This window comes from Zootoca vivipara, chromosome 3, assembly GCF_963506605.1.
Source record: "Zootoca vivipara chromosome 3, rZooViv1.1, whole genome shotgun sequence".
NCBI classification, from domain to species: Eukaryota; Metazoa; Chordata; class Lepidosauria; order Squamata; family Lacertidae; genus Zootoca; species Zootoca vivipara.
The window spans coordinates 9087295-9108044 of NC_083278.1; the positions used below are offsets into that span (position 1 = coordinate 9087295).

The 20750-nt window shown below is 43.4% G+C and overlaps 1 protein-coding gene across 1 annotated transcript; it reads right to left on the reverse strand.

Annotated features, from left to right (window-relative positions):
- Positions 1 to 463: 463 nt before the first annotated feature.
- On the reverse strand, positions 464 to 20750 carry CPB2 (carboxypeptidase B2). Its single transcript, XM_035110186.2, has 11 exons — positions 20447 to 20750; positions 13949 to 14024; positions 12970 to 13094; positions 12770 to 12878; positions 11178 to 11279; positions 9098 to 9202; positions 8652 to 8762; positions 7098 to 7188; positions 4748 to 4950; positions 1691 to 1775; positions 464 to 1559 (listed from the first exon to the last, which is right to left on the reverse strand). Exons 1-11 carry the CDS (start codon positions 20524 to 20526, stop codon positions 1375 to 1377), a joined length of 1272 nt encoding a protein of 423 aa, XP_034966077.1. The 5' UTR covers positions 20527 to 20750; the 3' UTR covers positions 464 to 1374.

Sequence of the window (20750 nt, forward strand, 5' to 3'; positions counted from 1 at the left end):
AACTTCTTGATCTTACACCTGCATACCGTGTTTCTCATATTATAAGACATGTCTTATATTAATTTTTTCCTGAAAAAAACACAGCATGGCTTATTTTCAAGGGATGTCTTATTTTTTAATTAAGTACCGGTACCGGTATCTGTACAGACCACAGACCTGCTCCCACCGGGTCTTCGCGCGCGGCAGGCAAAGGCTGCAGCCGGGTCCTGGGGCTGCTCGCGCGGAAGGCAGAAGCTGCAGCCGGGTCCTGGGGCTGCGCGCGCGGAAGGCAGAAGCTGCAGCCGGGTCCTGGGGCTGCGCGCGCGGAAGGCAGAAGCTGCAGCCGGGTCCTGGGGCTGCGCGCGCGGCAGGCAAAGGCTGCAGCCGGGTCCTGGGGCAGCGCGCACTGAGGCTGCAGCCGGGTCCCGGGTGTCCGCGCGCAAAGGCTGCAGCCGGGTCCTGGGGCTGCGCGCTGAGGCTACAGCTAGGTTCCGGGTGTCCGCGCGCGGTGCGCAAAAGCTACAGCCGGGTTGTGGGGCTGCACACGCTGCGCACTGAGGCTGCAGCCAGGTCTCGGGGGTTAACGCGGCAGCAGCAACCCTTCTTTGCCACAGACCTTCTTCCACCACCCGGTACGGCTTATTTTCGAGGTATGCCTTATATTTTTCCACCTCAGGAAAATCCTGCCATGCCTTATTTTGTAGGGATGCCTTAAAATATGAGAAACACGGTATCCTCAGAGTTGTCTTTTGATGTAATATAAAAACTGCCCTGCTGCACAAGATGAGGATCAAATAATTGTACACTTGGAAGAGACCTTGAGGGTAATCTACTCCAACCCTCTGCAATGCAGGAATCTCAGCTAAAGCATCTATGGTGGATGACCATCCAACTTCTGCTTAAAAACCACCAGCTTCCAAGGGAATCTATTCGACTATTGAACAGCTCTTACCAACTAACCCAGTGTTCTGTTTCCAGTAGTGGCTGGCCAGAAGATTGGATGTTTCCAAAGAACATAGCGGTGATTCATTCTTGGTCACATGCCTCTACACACGGAGATTACATTTGGCTATCTTGTATGAAGGTGTTGTATACAGCAGCAGTATACATGCTATTAACGCATTTCCAGATTGGCATCTTCTAACATTTTCCCTTGGAGAACGCGAGCTTGAAACCTGACAGTTTGTCTTCTGGTTTATTTATAAAGCCATGTGGAGAAGTTAACAAGTACTAGGTATGCTATTAGTATTGCAATAAAAAGACAGGATAAGTACATGTTCAGAGTTTAATTTTCACTGAAATGAAAATACCAAGCAACTTGAATTAGGCTGCCCTATGGGCCAGGTAAGTTAGCTGATACTATACTGTGCAGTGCCAAATTGAATAAAGGGGGTTTCACATGTTTTTAACAACATGATCAGCTATTATTTTGACTCCAGTAAGTGCTTCATAGCAAGTTGGTTTAATTAAACTCTGAGGAAGCAAGAATCCATAAGTTCCTCTGTCCCGAAGCTCAAAAGTGAAAGAATACTTTATGCCAAGGTCATAAGCCCAGTCGTCTGAACCTCCTGGAGCTAAATCTATGGAAAGAAGCAGAAATACTTACTACTTAATACCTCAGCCGTAACACTTTGTCAGTACCCTTATGCATTTCCTGTTCACAAAGATACTAAAATCTTTATATTCTTATTGTAGCAGTCTAGGTACTTACAGATTGTTTGTGCACCAGGGCCCGAAACATAGCGGTTTCTATGTTTACTTTTAATGGTATTGGCTACATTGCTTGCCAGAAGTTGCTAAAAAAGGAAGAAAAAAGTTAATTAGCCTAAGGAAAAAACCTTAATTGCACTAATTTATGTAGATTTATGTTTAAGCCAAGGATTCTAAAGCATTCACACACTTGTAACAAGAAAAAGCATCTGACCCTTTTATAGTGCACAATTTGAAAACAAATAGGAGAAGCAAACTGAGGAAAATCGTGCTCTAGGAAAACGTACATAGAAATCTCAGTTCTATGGTATGTTATGTCATAATCATGCTGTTCTATTCCTGGCCCATGTATTTGCTGGCTGCATTATATATGCAGTAATATAAAACAACTTCATTCTATATGCGCTAGTCTTCCAAGAATTGGTGCTCTCTTTTATTGTGAGCCTCTATCCACCCATCATCTCAATCAGTGCCTGCTTATATTGCGAAGGAAATAACGTTTTGGAAAGCATAACAAGAAATTTATGTACACTTTCTTTTAGCTAAAAGGAAAAGAAACCTGACTAAATCAAAAGCCAATACTGTTCAATGACACCAGGTATGAAGAGAACAAAATAGCATTAAATGTATTTGTTGTAAAAAAACAAAAACACTTCCAGAATCCAGAATGAAGTCTCCTTAATTATACAGAGAAACACTCTTTAGGCATGACACATACAAAAGCAATCTATTTGCTTTATGTCAGTAAAGCCCTATTAGCTAAGCAAGCAGATTTTAGCGATAGTGCTCTCTGCAAATCCTTGGAAGAACCATTATATTACCATAAGGGCAGAGACCAGTTGTAATTAATTCTGCAAGATGTTTTTATAAGCAAGTTCAAGCTCCATGCATTTGTAACCTGATGATTCAATCCGCTTATCTTTCCAGAAAGCTTTTTATTTCTTCCTTTGGATTCTCAAGTGATCCACAACAAAATAAATACCATAAAAACATTCAATCCAAATAATTGCTGCTGGGTCCCCCTAATTCCCTTTCATCTCATGGGTTGAGCAACTTCATGGTGGAAAGACAAACCAGCTCTCAAGACTTCATTTGCTGTAATTCTAGTTTTGCTAATCCGTGCAATTAAATGTTCCTGACCACTTCAGTACTGAATATAAGGTATAATATTTTATGCATGTTTCCATAAATTAATTACTTGAATGTGGGGAAGTAGTAATTCTAGACAGGGTAGCCAATGGTTGTCAGTCAGATGTTGGACTACAGCTTGTATCACCTAGATCAGGGATTCCGAAACTTAGGGCTCCTGCTGTTTTTGGACTACAACTCCCACCATCCCTAGCTAGCAGGACCAGTGGTCAGGAATGATGGGATTTGTAGTCCCAAAACAGCTGGAGACCCAAGTTTGGGAAACACTGGCCCAGATTATCTCTCCTACCCATACTACATTGCACAGTGTAGCATAAAGCAGGGGTCAGCAAACTTTTTCAGCAGGGGGCTGGTCGGCTGTCCCTCTGACCTTGTGTGGGGCTGGACTATATTTTTTGGGGGGAAATGAATTCCTATGCCCCACAAATAACCCAGATATGCATTTTAAATAAAAGAACACATTCTACTCATGTAAAAACATGCTGATTCCCGGACTGTCCGCAGGCTGGATTTAGAAGGCAATTGGGCTGGATCCGGCCCCCGGGACTTAGTTTGCCTACCCCTGGGCTTAAAGCTTCAATATGCCTACCTACCTATTTACACCTGTAGGAAGAGTCTGGCGTTCTAGTCTTCTAAGAATTAAGCTTTTCCCAAAATACTGTACGTTGAATATTTTGTGCTTCACAAATGTGGTTCTGAGTCTTAAGTGTAACAAATAACGCACAGCACAGTACGCGTCAACAATCAGAATATAAAGCAGCTTTATCTATTCAGACGCTGTGGCTCAATTCAGATGTAATGACAAACCATGACTTGTCATGAGAATGAGTAATGTCACGCACTGCCTCCTCTCCACATGCAAGGGAAAGGACGCTAGAAATTCCTGCAAGCTAATTTGCTATTTTGTCTGAAAATAGGAAAGCGGTTGGTTTTTAATCAAGGGTCGCAAACGATGGTTAATTCTGGTTTGTACGCAAACTATGCGCAAAGCCTAGATGGGAAGGAGGAGGGAGCACATGAAGAAAATCCAGAGCCTGCAATAAACCCAGATGCCAACTTTGCTGCCACATACACCCAGACAACACCATTACTGGCCCCAACAACATCCAACATACCATCTCAGGACTATTTAATTGCTCATCTTCTAACATTGTGTATGCCATCAAATGCCAACAGTGCCCTTCAGCTCTCTAAATTGGACAGACAGGCCAAACCCTACGCCAAAGGATAAATGGACATAAATCTGACATCAGGAATCACAAGACAGAGAAACCAGCAGGAGAACACTTCAATCTCCCAGGACATTCTATACAAGATCTCAAAGTAGCTGTTTTATTACAGAAAAATGTCAGAAATAGACTGGAAAGAGAAGTTGCTGAATTGCAACTCATTACCAAGCTTAAAATCATGGAGAGACCTGGTCTGAATAAGGACATTGGATTCTTATCTCATTATACATGATAAAGCTTTCTTTAGCCATCTCACCCCTTGCTTTTCCCTGCAAGACCAATTGCAGTCGTCAACAGGTTTACCACTCCTATCAGCCAATCACCCTTCTGAGTAATACCCCTCCCCACCCTCTGACTATACATAAGGGTCTGGTGACTTCTGTTTCAGTGCATCTGAAGAAGTGTGCATGCACACGAAAGCTCATACCTATGACAAACTTGGTCTCTTAAGGTGCTACTGGAAGGAATTTTTTTGTTATTTTTTTGTTTCGACTACGAAACAAAAACCTGTAACTTGTCAAATCCTTGTTTGTCATTACATTTGAACTGAGCCTGTGAGTAGAGACTGCCAGCATTTAGCAATTTATGAAGGAAATCTCTCTTTGGGAAATCTCAAGTTCAAAAGCAGGACCATAGCAGGTCTCTGGGGCATCATAAAACTTGAATAGTAGGCTACTTACCATCTCATCATGATCTTTAGTTTTATTTCTTGTGTAAGAATATGGGAACAGAACCATTTGGGAGTAAGAGTGCATTGTTATATATGCCTTAATATGATTCTTGTGCTTTCTGAGAAAATTAGCCACAGCTTTTACTTCGGGTTCAGACTCAGGATAAGGTCCACAGTATGTCTCCTCGCAGGCATCATCAGACGCCCCTATGCCTAAAAAAAAAAAGCAGCTGATTTAAAATGTTTTCCTTTAAAATGGCATGACTCTAATGAGTAACCAAATAAGGGGCATTTTAAATTCTGTATTTATGCTATAAAATTAAAAACTTTATTAAATATTGAAACATAATTTTATTCATACATTGCTACTGCAGTATTATTCAATTATTTGTTTAGTAATGGGATATATGGCCATAATTTGTGAAAGGTCCAATCCTATACAGTGGTACCTTGGGTTATGAACACGATCTGTTGCAGTTCATATGCAGTTCATAACCCGAAATGGTCGTAACCCGAAGCGCCATTTTGCGCATGCACAAAGTGCAATTTCTGCGATTTTCGTGCTTTGCACATGCGCAGAACGCGCACGGGGCGAAAATACTTCCAGGTTTGCAGAGTTCTTAACCCGAGGTGTTCGTAACCCGAGTTACGACTGTATGTGACTTCTTTTTCAGGAAGACTGGAATGCAGAGAATTCAAGCTGCCATTAGTCTATAAAAATCCTCTTGATATTTCTACCTGTATAGTACTGATGGCTGTTTCATACGTGGCATTTTATAGATTCCTGTAGTATAAATAGATGGGAAGTCTTGCTTAACCAGTTTCTGGGAATGCAAGTTTTAAGCAGAAAAGCAACTACTGATCCAGAATCTCATAGACATGGGGAGAACTCACAGCACCCAATATATTTAATAACAATTTGAACATTGTGGGTAAGGTGAAGATCTGCCGAGCAGCTTATCCAAATACAGGCAAACGTGAGAGCACAAGAATCTCCTGGATCAGGGCAGCAGCAAATTGAGTCCCATCATCCTGTTCTCATAGGGGCCAACCAGATGCCCAAGGGAAGCCCACAAGCAGAAGTCGAGTGCAACAGGTCTCCCCCCTCCGGTGGTTTCTTGCAACATTGGCTCCAACAGAAGCACATTGGCTCCAAGAGTGGAGGTGGAACCCAGCGATCACGGTTTGTAGCCAGTGACAGCCCTACCCACCATGAATTTGTATAATCTTTCAAAGTCATTCAAACCGATGGCCATCACTGCCTGCAGTGGGAGCAAGTCTGAATGGGGTAACTGTGCCCCTGAAGGACCAGGTACGCAGCCTGGGAGTCATTTTGGACTTACAGCTGTCCATGGAGGCGCAGGTCAATTCTGTGTCCAGGGCAGCTGTCTATCAGCTCCATCTGGTACGCAGGCTGAGACCCTACCTGCCTGCAGACTGTCTCGCCAGAGTGGTGCATGCTCTGGTTATCTCTCGCTTGGACTACTGCAATGCGCTCTACGTGGGGCTAACTTTGAAGGTGACCCGGAAACTACAACTAATCCAGAATGCGGCAGCTAGACTGGGGACTGGGAGCGGCCGCCAAGACCACATAACACCGGTCTTGAAAGATCTACATTGGCTCCCAGTATGTTTCCGAGCACAGTTCAAAGTGTTGGTGCTGACCTTTAAAGCCCTAAATGGCCTCGGTCCAGTATACCTGAAGGAGCGTCTCCACCTCCATCATTCTGCCCGGACACTGAGGTCCAGCATCGAGGGCCTTCTGGCGGTTCCCTCGTTGCGAGAAGCCAAGTTGTAGGGAACTAGGCAGAGGGCCTTCTCCGTAGTTGCGCCTGCCCTGTGGAACGCCCTCCCAACAGATGTCAAAGAGGAAAACAACTACCAGACTTTTAGAAGACAGCTGAAGACAGCCCTGTTTAGGGAGGCTTTTAATGTTTAATAGATTACTGTGTTTTATTTTTCTGTTGGAAGCCACCCAGAGTGGCTGGGGAGACCCGGTCAGATGAGTGGCATATAAATAATAGAATTGTTATTATAGAGCTAGACCATCAATATAGAATTCACATGTCATATGGGGGTTGAACATAGCAACATTTTCCCAGTCTGGTTTTAGACTACAATTCCGCTCAGCCCCAGGTGGCCTGTGCTGATGGCAGATGTAGTCCACAGCCTCTGTAGGAAACACCACTACTGTATACCGAAGATTCAGTGAAATGCGACACACATCTACTCAGAGGTATGTCACATTGAGTTCAGTGGGCTATACTCCCAGGTAGGTGGAGAGGATTTTTGGTTTAAGGACAAAATACATATTCAGAAAAGGTGTATTAAAAATAAATAAATACATAAATTGATCTTACCACACCAGCCCGCATCAAAATTTCTGTTCAAGTCTGTACCAGTGCATCTGTTGTTGCCATGCAGGGAACGGCTTTTTCTCCACATTCGATTCTGTATACAAATGCACCCCATTAAAAATAAAAGGATTCAAAAGCATTTTAAGGTTGATACCATCAGTCTTTAATGTATATTATTAAACCAATCGCAGCATCTGGAAAGAGAATCAGGTTTGACTCTGATTCGCTTGATCCGCTTTAATTTAACTCCCTAGATTGATAAATTGCCCTCATAAATCCCGTTGCAGATGTGAGATGAATAAATGGATTGTTATGATGGATAGTATCCACCCTTCTTGCTGAAGTCTTGCTTGTGGACGCAGATAGGAGTGACCTTTGGACACTATAACCAGGGCTACAATCTTGTTTCCAACCTGAGTATGCTTCTTAGAAAGAGTTCTCTGTCGATAACTATTTTTTTTCTGCAGTGCCACCAACTAAGAAAGGTCATCAACTAGATAAGCAAAGGGAGATACTGTAAGTGGAAAAATAAGCCAAGGTCTTAATGACAAGAAAAGGAAATGTCTCGTTAAGAAGAAAAATGCTATTGAATTCTGCAGGGAGACACTGAGGAGATGCCCACTTTGTGTGGTAACAATAAAACTGTTTCCTCCTTTCTCCCTGGCATGGAAGGAAATCTGGATAGAAAATGTTTATCCTCAAATGGAGGGATGAATGCCTTTCCCACTTAAAGCTCTCCAGCTGTCCTTGTGCACATGCTGTTCTCTCACAGGGCTACAAGAAGAAGAACCTAAAATTACTCAGTGTGGCTGATCTTGGATAATGCCAAAGAAGAAAACAAATGGGAATCCTTCTGGGTGAGACAGACATTATTATTTTATAACCAGGAGGGGGGAAAGAGGTTGCCAACCAACTGCACCTTTCCTGTCTGAAATACTTTGGACTTCAGAACATGTCAGTCAATGTTCCTATAGAAATTATACGCAGAAGATTAAATCAGTGGGTTGTAGCCAGTGTTAGTGATACTCTGAATAGATTCATTGAGATTAACAAACATGACTAGTTTGGGTCCATTAATTTCGGTGGGTCTGCTCTGCTGGATACAACTCAATGCTTAAGCAAAAGGAACAAGAAAAAGGATGGGTGGGTAACATCACTCTTGCCCAACATTTCAGGTGGCTATGAATGTTTCCGTGAAGTCAGAACACCCTCAGCACTTTGGGTTGTCACCATCAGGTTTAAAGCTCTATAGTTTAGGGGGGGGGAGAAAGAAAAGCCTAGCTAATCCTAATTATGTATATATGATCTTGTATGAAACCAGGGTACATTTTATATTCTATATTTTTTTGTAGAAAATGTTACGTTTACCCAACAATACAGAAGAAAGCATCCTTAAGAGCATGCATTTCATTCTGCTTTAAGATTGTGAACTTATCCCGCCCCCACTGGATGTTTTAAGGTGGAAGGACTAGGAATAGCCAGCCATTTCATGGTATTCATGAGCTTTGTGATGCTCCAAACCAAATCCCACAATTCTTCTATAAAACATGTACTTACAGTAGTCCATGTGAACTCATAACCGTCCACATTCATTACTGGCATGACATAGAAATCAACGTGCCGCAAAAGTCTTGCCATGGCCCGATCTCGCTGTAGAAACTGAGTGGCCTACAGAGAACGAAAGAACGAGATTTGATGGGAAGTGTCAAATGGTGAGATGCCTGGACAGTGTTCTTGAAGCCACCAACATGAGTTTGACCAAGCTGTGGGAGGCAGTGGAAGACAGGAGTGCCTGGTGTGCTCTGGTCCATGGGGTCACGAAGAGTCGGACATGACTAAACAACAACAACAACAACAACAACAACAACAACAACAAAGCTCTTTGGAAGCAGGGCCCCATTTGTATTTTACCTATGACATTCTGTATGGGACCATATACACGAATGGGTGCTCCATGTACATATAAATAAAGTCTGTTTGGGGGGAATATGCCATGTACTTACGTGTCCTATGAACCAGAGACAAAAGGCTGGAGCAACCCATTCTCTGGCATGGATGCCACAATCGATCCAAATAGCATTCTTTGGACTTCTGTCTCTGTTAGAAAGCTAATAAGAGAATAAAAACAGAAAGTTCGGTTGTATAGGGTTTCCTAGATGGTACCAAGATTCCTGGTCAAATCCTTTTCCTGAAGAGTTTTCTAAAGAAATCCCTGTGAAATGTCATCCATAAAAACCACACCACCCGCTGGTTATCATTTCACAACAACTAGCATTGTTTGGAATCTCCATGCTATAAAAATAAAGTAAAATTATGCATTACAACCGTGTGAAAAATCTGTACCGTCAGACAAAATAATTTGTGTGTGAGACACTTGCAGCGCAGTTCTATGAACCTTCACTATTGAGTTCAAGGAGACTTATTTCCCAGTAAGCGTTCTGTTATGATTGCAGCCTAAATCATTGTTCAGCTATAGTTAAAGCACCTTTGCCGCCCCATATCTTAAGTATATGAAATCCCTCTATTTGAACTAATTGAATGTCATTTCAAATGACTGGGATAGCTCCGTTGGTAGAGCATGAGACTCCTAATCTCAAGGTCGCAGGTTCAAGTCCCAATTTGGGCAAAAGATTCCTGTGTGGCGGGGGGTTGGACTAGATGACCCTTGTGATCCCTTCCAACTCTACAATTCTAGGATTCAAAGCACATTTGTCAAGGTGAAAAGTGTTCTATATCCCCCCACCCCAAGTCTCTGTTTATAAAAAGTTACTACGATACAGTCCTCTCTACGTCTTCTCAAAGTGCTTTTCTATACTATACAGGACTCTTCCTAACTCGGTGTAGAAAGTAGCTCTGTCTGTATATTTGATATTACTACTACTACTACTACTACTACTACTACTACTACTACAAGGGACGCGGGTGGCGCTGTGGTGTAAACCACTGAGCCTTGGGTTTGCTGATCAGAAGGTCGGCGGTTCGAATCCCCGCGATGGGGTGAGCTCCTGTTGCTCGGTCCCTGTTCCTGCCAACCTAGCAGTTCAAAAGCATGCAGTGCAGGTAGATAAATAAATAGGTACCGCTCTGGCGGGAAGGTAAATGGCGTTTCCGTGCACTGCTCTGGTTTCACCAGAAGCGGCTTAGTCATGCTGGCCACATGACCTGGAAAAACTGCGGACAAACATTGGCTCCCTCAGCCAGTAAAGTGAGATGAGCGCCGCAACCCCCAGAGACATTCGCAACTGGACTAACTGTCAGGGGTCCTTTACCTTTACTACTTCAAAATGGTACTCACCCTTCACCTTCAGGTCCCACGGCAAATTCCAACAATTTGAAATTCAGCATTGAAGACAGATAGAACAAATTATAGTCACCGGAATACGGCAAGTCCTGAAAACGCATTTATCAGGTGCTACCCTGGTCCCTGAATCTTGTGCTTGTTACCTCCTCCTTTCCTTGCCCAATTCCATTTACAAAAGCCAGTCAGACTGGGAATTCAACCTTACTACACTGATGATGGGACAGGATATATATAAAATATATAAAAGGATGTCATATAGAGGAGGGTAAAAGGTTGTATTCTGCTGCTCCAGAGAAGCGGACACGGAGCAATGGATTCAAACTACAGTACAAGAAAGAAGATTCCACCTAAACATTAGGAAGAACTTCCTGACAGTAAGAGCTGTTCGACAGTGGAATTTGCTGCCAAGAAGTGTGGTGGAGTCTCCTTCTTTGGAGGTCTTTAAGCAGAGGCTTGACAGCCATATGTCAAGAATGCTTTGATGGTGTTTCCTGCTTGGCAGGGGGTTGGACTGGATGGCCCTTGTGGTCTCTTCCAACTCTATCATTCTATGATTCTAGGATGAGGTCATAAGGCTAGTGCAGGCCAGGACACATGGCACAAACAGCTCTGTCTAGTCCCTGCCCTTCAGTATCTGCCGCCCAAGGCAGCTGCCTCACTCAGTCTCATGGCAGATAAATTCCACAAGCCTGATTCCAGAGATTCTTCTAACTCTCTCAATGTTCAAAAGGGAATCCACGCAAGGCGTCCGGTACCGGTGGGGAGCTCTTGACAAACTGTACCTTCAAAATATAGAGTGGCCGTTTCTCATAGGAATCGCCAATGTGTATTTTTTGGAGGATATCCGAATGTTGTGCGGTTATTTCTGTCATCCAGGAGTATATCTAAAATAAAATAAGTAGAATTTCTTTATATAAAAAAATCTACATCTATGCCTATTTTAAATATGAAAGTGAAGCATACCCCATTTGGTTCCTCATACCTAGAACTGGCTATTTAATGTAACAGATCAGGAGTTTACATTGATCGGAAGAATGGATTGCACCCGATACAGTGTTCCATTTTCACAATGAGACCTCACCTTGAGCTTTATTACACAGGAACCCTGAGATTTAGAATCCCCTCCAAACTGATGCCGAAGTGTTATACATGTTTGGTATAGTTTTGCACTGTGAGCCTCACATTTTGTACTGCCCCCCCCACTGAATAATTGATACATCAAATGAAGGTTCACAATTAACACCCCAAAATCCAACACTGTCTGATTCTCTCTAAAATGTCACACTTGTTTTCTACCGTTTTGTACCACAAACCCTGTGTTTTGGACTGGCCCTCAAGCTGAGTAACCAGTACCCAAACTGGGTGCCAGAGGTATCCCCCCCCCAAAAAAAACCCAACAACATTGGCACTAGTTTGGAGTGAATTACTATGGATAATATGGTTTGATATAAAAATTGGAGTATGGATGAATATGCAGAAGTAGATGTTTAAAATGAGACCCCATGGAGGGGATGGGGGGAGGTCTCGAGATTCAGATAATCTCTTTATATAGATATAGATATATTTATTCTTGGTTTATTTGTACTTTGTATAAGTAAAACCAATAAAAATGATTTCAAAGAAAAAGGAAGAACAGTGTTGTATAAAACTGGAAGTGCTCTCATTTTCTCATGTATATCATCTTCAAGTCATCTCTACAGTGTGAAACTTGTTGCTTAGAAATGATCTCATTCAGTTCCTCATATGATGTAACACCCAGCCATAATTGGAAGCCATTTTTTTATTCTTGGGACTATAGGTGCTATGTTTTAAGGTTTAAGTTTCTGCTAAGTGTCTCAACCCACCAGCCCGTTTGAGATAGGACAGAATAATAACAAGTAACAATAAGAATGCCTTTGCTGTATAAGAAAAATTAACGATGAGTTCAAAGAGTCAGTGTGGCATAATGGTTAGAGAGCTGGACTAGGAACTGGGAGAGCAGGGTTCGAATCCCCACTTGGCCATGAAACAGTCTCCATCTCTTAGGATGAGATCCTTGGGAGATAAAGATGGTATATAAATGCAAATAAATAAATAAATGCATTGAATTATATAAATGATGTAGACAATTTTGTTGAAATATAGTATCCTTTTATAAAAATACTTTCCAGATAACCCTGAAGCATAGCAACCATGGAAATAACAGATTGGACTCTGGCAAACTTAAGCAGACTGGTCCATCCTAGAAGTGTGTGTGTGGTAAGGGAAAAGAGGATAAGTTGGAATTTTGTTTTTGTATCTTTTCCCTCTTTCTGCAATTTTTGTTATATGTATATTAGAAACCAATAGAGCTATTTTTTTATAATAAAGAAGAGAAACAACGAGAATGCCTTACTTCTTTTAGAGAGTGATATTGTTCATAATACGATAAAGAGCTCCGCGGGGAGACAGTGTCGTTGAGAGTTTGTGCCTCAACCATTTTTTGAACGTCTTCCAGCAAAACTCTGAACAAGAAAGAGAGAGTGTACCATTTAACAAAATGGTTAGATTCTTGCTTGTTTCGTGCACGAATAGCAGGAAATAAGAGTCTCGTACTTGTACGGAACAGTCGATTGGTTAAGCGCCGCTTTCACATTGCCGACATCAGACACATTGACGTAGAAATGAACCTCTTTGCTCTTCATGATGTTCTTGGGGGAATCTGGCTGCCACAGCACAATCTATTCACATTTACAAAAACATTTAAAGAAAATTGAAATAAACATTGGGTTAATTAAAAGGAATCACAATGGCAAATGGTAACAGGTAGAAAAACTCTTGTGTTTCTGAAAGGCTGTCTAAAAACAATACAGTGGCAAGTGGGCGGGCAGGCCGTTGGTGGTGGCAAGCAGGCAGACAATAGGCAGCTGCAGCGAGGCAATGGCTGTGGCAAGCAATCAGCAGTGGTGGGCAGGCGGGTGAGCGATTGGTGGAAGTGAGCTCCCCTACCCCCCCAAAAGCTAAACAACTTAATTTCTTAATTTTGGGTTTTAAAAAAAATAGAGGTCGTCTTATACATGGGGGCATCTTATACATGGAAAAAATACTGTACTGTATTTATCGACTTGCACTGGTATGCTTTCAAACTGCTAGGTTGGCAGGAGCTGGGACAGAGCAACGGGAGCTCATCCCGTAGCGGGGATTCGAACAGCCGACCTTCTGATTGGCACATCAGTAGTAAATATAGGGACAGCCCTGAAGCATGTAGGGAAGACTGATTATGACTGTGTCAATGTGTCCATACTATGAAAATAAATGCCTCTATGATGACAATTGCATGGAATGGAGAATGCAGGTTCTCTGCGAAGGCGAAACAATATTGTGCAACTCCTGGTTTAAGGTGTCATTTGTATGCAGGCCCAGTGACGAGAAGAATTGCATTCTTTGAAATAAAAATTGAAACGGGATGAATCACACACCCGCCTCCCTGACCACTTTGATCTGTGGAAGTCTCTTGTGCTAGAGCAGGACAAGAATGTTGGATAACACCGCCCATTAATTGCAATGGCTCCCCCCCCCCCCCAGAAGCAGTTACCTTAAAAGTAGTGGTCAAATTCTGGAGAAATTCAACATGCCTGTCCGACTGAGGAAGAGCCCACAAGACCTGATCACTGGAAGAGAGAGGGGGGGAAAGGGAATTATTGGTAGTAGAGAAGCACTGAAGACATGCAAAGGAAATCACCAGACCCCCTAATATGAGTAGAACTCAAAAAAAGCGTGCCAGGGATACTTCTAAGAGTTCTTAAACCACCCAGTGCATCTTCAAGAAGCCTCACAATCCACAGACACTGGTGATGGCTGTCAAACAGGTCAAGCATCGATGCTAGCCAGGTAGGGGCAAGAAGGGCACAACAAAAGCTGGGTTCTCAAAACATGCCTGTTTGATATGCTATCTTTTAAGTGACTATGGGGTTGCGGCGCTCATCTCGCTTTCAGGCTGAGGGAGCTGGTGTTTGTGCACAAACAGCTTTCCAGGTCATGCGTCCAGCAGGACTAAACTGCTTCTGGCACAACGGAACACCATGATGGAAACCAGAGTGCATGGAAACACCCTTTACCTTACCGCCGCAGCGGTACCTCTTTATCTACTTGCACAGGTGTTTTTAACACCCTAAACCAGGCATAGGCAAACTCGGCCCTCCAAATGTTTCGGGACTACAATTCCCATCATCCCTAGCTAACAGGACCAGTGGTCAGGGATGATGGGAGTAGTCCCAAAACACCTGGAGGGCTGAGTTTGCCTATGCCTGCCCTAAACACATAAGATATTTTAAACTGGGTGTGTGTGAGATATTGTTATTGCTTGTTACGTATTTTTGTGGTTTTATATTGTAAACTGCCCTGTGATCTTGGGATGAAGGGTAGTAAAGAAACTTAATCAATAACTATAATAATTGGTACAGACCCTCCAAGTGTCCCTATTTTCCAGGGACAGTCCTGGATTTACAGAAGCCATTCTGGTTTCTGATTTGATCCCGGAACATCCTGCTTTTCCTTAGGATGCCCCCATTTTCATAGATCGGGTCCTCCCTTAAAGAGGGCACGTGTTGCGGTGAGGCCTAGCAACCAAACCCTGTGTTGTGGGTGGGTACGATTGGATAGCCACAACACCCAAGTGGTAGGTCCCTTGATGCAGGGATCAATCTGGCCAATGGGACGCTAGCCAAACCGATCAAGGGACCTATATATGCCCATGCACGTGACTCAGAGCTTCCTCTTTTGGTCAGTGCATCGGAACACCCGCCCACCTCTCCCTACTTTTAGGGCTTGCACACTTGACCTTGCTATGCCATCGTCTTTCGTCTGTCGTTGGGACAGGGGCACAGCAGGAATTTCCCCCACTTGGCTGATTGGCTGGTACCACTTGGGTTTCGCCTGCCACGTAGCAAATCGTCACAACTTGTAAGGTTGCAGATAGGCACTGGTTCAGGTAATAGGGATGGGGGAACGCTCTCGCCATCCCTATGTGAAGGGTATTCCGTTAAAGGAATCCAGGGACTCAATGGTTTGGTCAACCCTGAGAGGGGTTGTGCCCATGCCTGAGTCCAGGGGGGACATCTGCGTGGCGGACATAGCCTGTTCCTGGCTTTTTGCCTATCCAGGTGTTCACCCTTGGCTGACCTATGCTGGTGCCCTGGGTCGGCGCTACCTGCAAGGGTGCAGGGAGTTAGTGGAACCAGAGCCTATGCAACCACTCACTTGCTGTAATCAATAAAGTTGTGGCCTAAATTCTGCCAAAAACCAAACCAAAATTTGAGTCTTGTTTGAATTTATTTAAGGGGGAGGTTTAAAGGCCTTAACACGCAACAGAAATGTTGGAGGGTATGGAGTAATGTGACCCCTGAGCCAAGGAGATAAGTAACTAAACTACCTTTAGAAGACATCTGAAGCCAGCCCTGTATAGTTTTATTATGTTTTTATATAAGTTGGAAGCCTGAGCGGCTGGCGCAACCTACTCAGATGGGGCAGAGTACTGTATAAATAATAAAATTATTGTTGTTATTATTATGGAATAGGACGTCCCTATTTTCATTGGCAGGTGGCACTGTGGGTTAAACCACAGAGCCGCTCTAGGGCTTGCTGATCAGAAGGTCGGCGGTTCGAATCCCTGCAACGGGGTGAGCTCCCGTTGCTCGGTCCCAGCTCCTGCCCACCTAGCAGTTCGAAAGCACGTCAAAGTGCAAGTAGATAAATAGGAACCGCTCCAAGCGGGAAGGTAAAGGGCGTTTCCGTGTGCTGCTCTGGTTCGCCAGAAGTGGCTTTGTCATGCTGGCCACATGACCTGGAAGCTGTACGCCAGCTCCTTCGGACAATAACGCGAGATGAGCGCCGCAACCCCACAGTCGGTCACGGCTGGTCCAAATGGTCAGGGGTCCCTTTACCTTTACCTATTTTCGTTGGAGAAATGTTGGAGGGTATTTTAGCATGGCTACTTTAATTGGGATATCAACCGAAGCGAAAAGGCCTGCCTTCTTCTACTCAGCCAATATGCTTGATCCCCATTGACTTCGATAGGATTTAACAAACTTGTCCACTGCTTTTGAGGTTCTGGGAAAGTTCTGCTTGTGGCATTTGCATGTGAATGAGCTATTCACAGGTCAAGCTGCCATTTGATGCTGCAATCCTGAAGTGAGTCACTTACACCTGTGAGCTAGACCCATTCTAAAACTGCTTGGAGGTTTAATTTTAATTTTAATTTTAAATCTCTTGTACTCTCTGTCCCTCATTTAGCGCACAGTGAGTAACTCTGCCAACCTTGCTCTTGGGCAATCATTGCAAAACACAGCCCTCCACAGGAAGAGCAAGCCCCAAACCCCAAACTAAAAATGCTTATTAGAAACCAGGGTGGGTAAAAAAATCGATGATTATAAATGAATAAATAAATCAGATTTTTAAATTTTTATTTAAATCAGATTTTTAAAATAAAATGCTTTTGGAGCAAAAATCTTTCGAAATAGAGTTTTCTATTTAAGTTACATTTTAGTCCATCAGGAAATAAGGATTTGTTTTAAGTTTTCCAAGTGTGCTAAAGTCTGGTGTTTTTTTAAAATTGTTTAACCACATCAGTTAACAAACATGAATACATATGCTATAATGTTATCGTCTTAGTTAAATTGTTTAAATTGCTTGAAGGAAATGATTATTTTTCTCCTTCCTACAAAGTAGAAAAGTTGTCCAAGTATAAGCAGTTAACTTATTAAACCTCACAATAATTTCATCGTTATGGGTCTATGTATTTCTAATAGTATAACAAATCAGTAATTTTTATTCTAAAAATGAAACCTTCATCTGCTTTTAAATACCGTATTAAGATTACACCAGCAAGAAGGAGCCTTTTTGTAAAAAAAAAAAGGATTTAAATAAAGTCTTACTGACTAGTGATTTAAATCATGATTTAAATGAAATCCACCCTGCTAGAAAACAGGACAAATTGAACTAAGGACCTGTCCATATGTTGGGTAAATGTGGATTGTGCCTCTTTTGATTCCACACCACGTTCATGCGGAGATTTGCTCCATTTTGAAAGTCTCAATAAGAAAGCTACATCAACTACATACAGTATAAGGTAGGTAAAGGACCACTGGACGGTTAAGTCCAGTCAAAGACGACTATGGGGTTGTGGTGCTCATCTCGCTTTCAGGCCGAGGGAGCTGGCGTTTGTCCGCAGACAGCTTTCCGGGTCATGTGGCCAGCAGAACTAAACCGCTTCTGGCGCAACGGGACACCATGACGGAAACCAGAGCGCATGGAAACGCTGTTTACCTTCCTGCCGCAGTGGTACCTATTTATCTACTTGCACTGGTATGTTTTTGAACTACAGTCATCCCTCGGTTTAAGTACGCTCCAGTTTGAGTACTGAAAGTACGCTTTCAGTTTAAGTACTCTGCGGACCTCTCTGGAACGGATTAATCCGCTTTCCATTACTTTCAATGGGAAAGTCTGCTTCAGGTTAAGTACGCTTCAGGTTAAGTACAGACTTCCAGAACCAATTACACTCAACCTGAAGCATACTTAACCCGAAGTTAATTGTGCACTTAAACTGAGGTACCACTGTACTAGGTTGGCAACAGCTGGGACAGAGCAACGGGAGCTCATCCCATTGCGGGGATTTGAACCGCCGGCCTTCTGATCAGCAAGCCCAAGAGACTCAGTGGTTTAAACCACAGATTTAGGGAGGCAAAAGTGTGGAACAGGAGTACAGTAGTTGGAGGAGGTGGCCACACGGGCAAAATGAAATTAAAGGAGGCACAAGGGGTTCACAACCATATTAAGCCGAAGTATGGACGAGGCATACTTGTCTTGTGGGAAATGTTTGTCTGCTTTTATGGGGAGAATATATCCTACTAGTATCATGAAGCCCGTTAAATTAACGGGTGCTATAATTAATTAGCGGGGTTCCCCCCCCCGGTGACTCACCCACCGCCACCACCTCAGACCCTCACTCAGTCCCTTCCCCGCCCCCCGCCCCAGCCAGCTGCCTCCTCAGCTTCCTCTCCCCCCCCATTTCCCACCCTCTTTTTTCCTACTCTTTCCCCCCCCTCTCTCCCCTCGCTGGTCCCAGTTGCAGCAGCCCTTCCAACCCCCCCCCCAAATCCACGCACACTTCCAGGGACTAATTCCCCCTTCCCCCGCGGGTGCGCCCACCCGCCCGCTCTCCTGCTTTCGCCCCTCAGTAACAGCTAAACGATCCTTCAGCCCAGCAGCCGCATCACTTGCGGCTCATGCGCTCTCTCTATCCACACCCACCTACCCTCCCTCTCCCTTTCGCCGGCACACGCCTGCCTCCTCTCCTTCCCCTCTAACGGAGAAGAAACCAGGAGGAAAGAGAGAGATCCTTCCATAGCACAGCAGAGGCAAGGGGAAGCCGCGCACTTTTTTTTTGTATGGTTGTGTATATGCAAGCATGTAATCTCTCTCACGGTCCTGGTTTATCCCATCCGAAGTCTCTGCGCTCCAAGTCCCAACGGCTGTCCGTGGGGCACATGCGCAGTAGCGCAATCCCACGGACACAGGGACTGGACGCAGAGACACTTGCACTTTATTATATAGGATGCCATTTTAAAATGTGGACTTTTGGGGGGGAGGTTATTGGGTTGTTGTTTTTATTTGGATTATGTATTTTGATTTTATTCTGTGAACCGGTCCCGGGTATAGGGTGATATATATATATTCAATAAAATAAGAATAAGAATACAGTCATACCTCGGGTTACAGACTCTTGAGGTTGTGTGTTTTCTGGTTGCGCACTGCGCTGAACCTGGAACTACCGGAACGGGTTACTTCCGGGTTTCGGCGCTTTGCACAAGCGCAGAAGCACTGAATCGCAACCCGTGTGTGCAGAGACACGGTGCTGCGGGTTGCGAGCGCTGTGGGTTGCGAACGTGCCTTCCGCATGGATCACATTCGCAACCCGAGCATCCACTGTAATAATAATGATGATGTTCAGTTTTCCTCAAAGTCTAGTGAAATGTAATGTCTGAGTTTATCGAAGTCCATGAAGGTTTTTGAAGTCCATGGAATGTCAAAACATTATCCTGAACTTGTACGTTAGAAAGAGCAGAAGATTTGGACAGTTTAATCTTTCCTGACATGTTTTTTTTTAATGTTTCTCTCATTCATTTTTGGCTCTCAAATCAATATATCTGTCTTTGCTTCTGAAAAGCATAACAACACAGACAAAATGAACTCTTAACACAAACGACTCATTGTTCTCACATAAATGGATTCTGTTTACACATGGGAGTCATTATTTTAAGATTTCGGTAAAACGAAAATAATGTTTCCTTATTTTAGGATGCAATCCCATACCCACTTACTTGGAAGTAAGTTCCATTGAACTCAAAGGGACTTGCTTTGAGTATAGGTCTAGGCTGCAGGGGTGGCCAACTTCCAAGAGACTGCGATCTACTCACAGAGTTAAAAACTGGCAGTGATCTACCCCCTTTTGGGGGGTTCAGGTCAAAGTTGTTGAGCTTTTTTAGGAAAGAAAGCCCTGTTTTTTTGGGGGGGTCACGTAAAAGTTGTTGAGCTTCTTTATGGAAGAAGGAAAGTAACATTGAGCTTTTTTTAGGAAGGAAAGCCCTGTTTTTGGTGGTTCAGGTCATTTTAGGGGTGCAGGGCAAAGATGTTGAGTTTTTTTTTAGGGGAGCCAAAGTTTTTTAGCTTCTTTGGGGGGAGCCACTGATCTACCGGTGATCTACCACAGACATCCAGTGATCTACCGGTAGTTCACGATCTACCTGTTGGACATGCCTGGTCTAGGGTTTAGCTATTAGTCTCAATGTGCAACATTATAGTATACAAGTCAACTTGTAATTTGACCGTGGCAAATACTTCATGCAATGAGTAACAGCTAAGGATTTATGTTTCCAAAAGAGACATTTTGCTACATTCTACACTGATTTATATATCTCAGTTAAAAAGTAATAAGCATATTTGGATATCTGCCTCATGTTAGGTTCAACCATTGGACAATATGCTTCTATTCTATGTGGAGATTTCCCACCTCTCTCATTAGAAAACAAATACTTACCTTTGAAGAGCAGTAACATTCTTCTTTTGGCCAAAGGTGGATATTATACAAATTAGAAGGAAAAACTTCAAAGCCGCCATTTGCAAAGAAACCAAGCGAGACAGTGGAGGTTCAGGACCTGCTCTGTTGATTTTCTAAAGTCTCTGTTGAAAGAATGGTTAAAATTTAATGTTATCGCTCTTTGTAATCCTCACAGCTCCCATCCCTTGTGTGACTGAGTCAGAGTAGATTCCTTTACAATGACAATTTTCAAAATGTAAAGTGATCCTCTGTGTGCAGGTCTAAGCAGTTGCCAGGTAAAGGT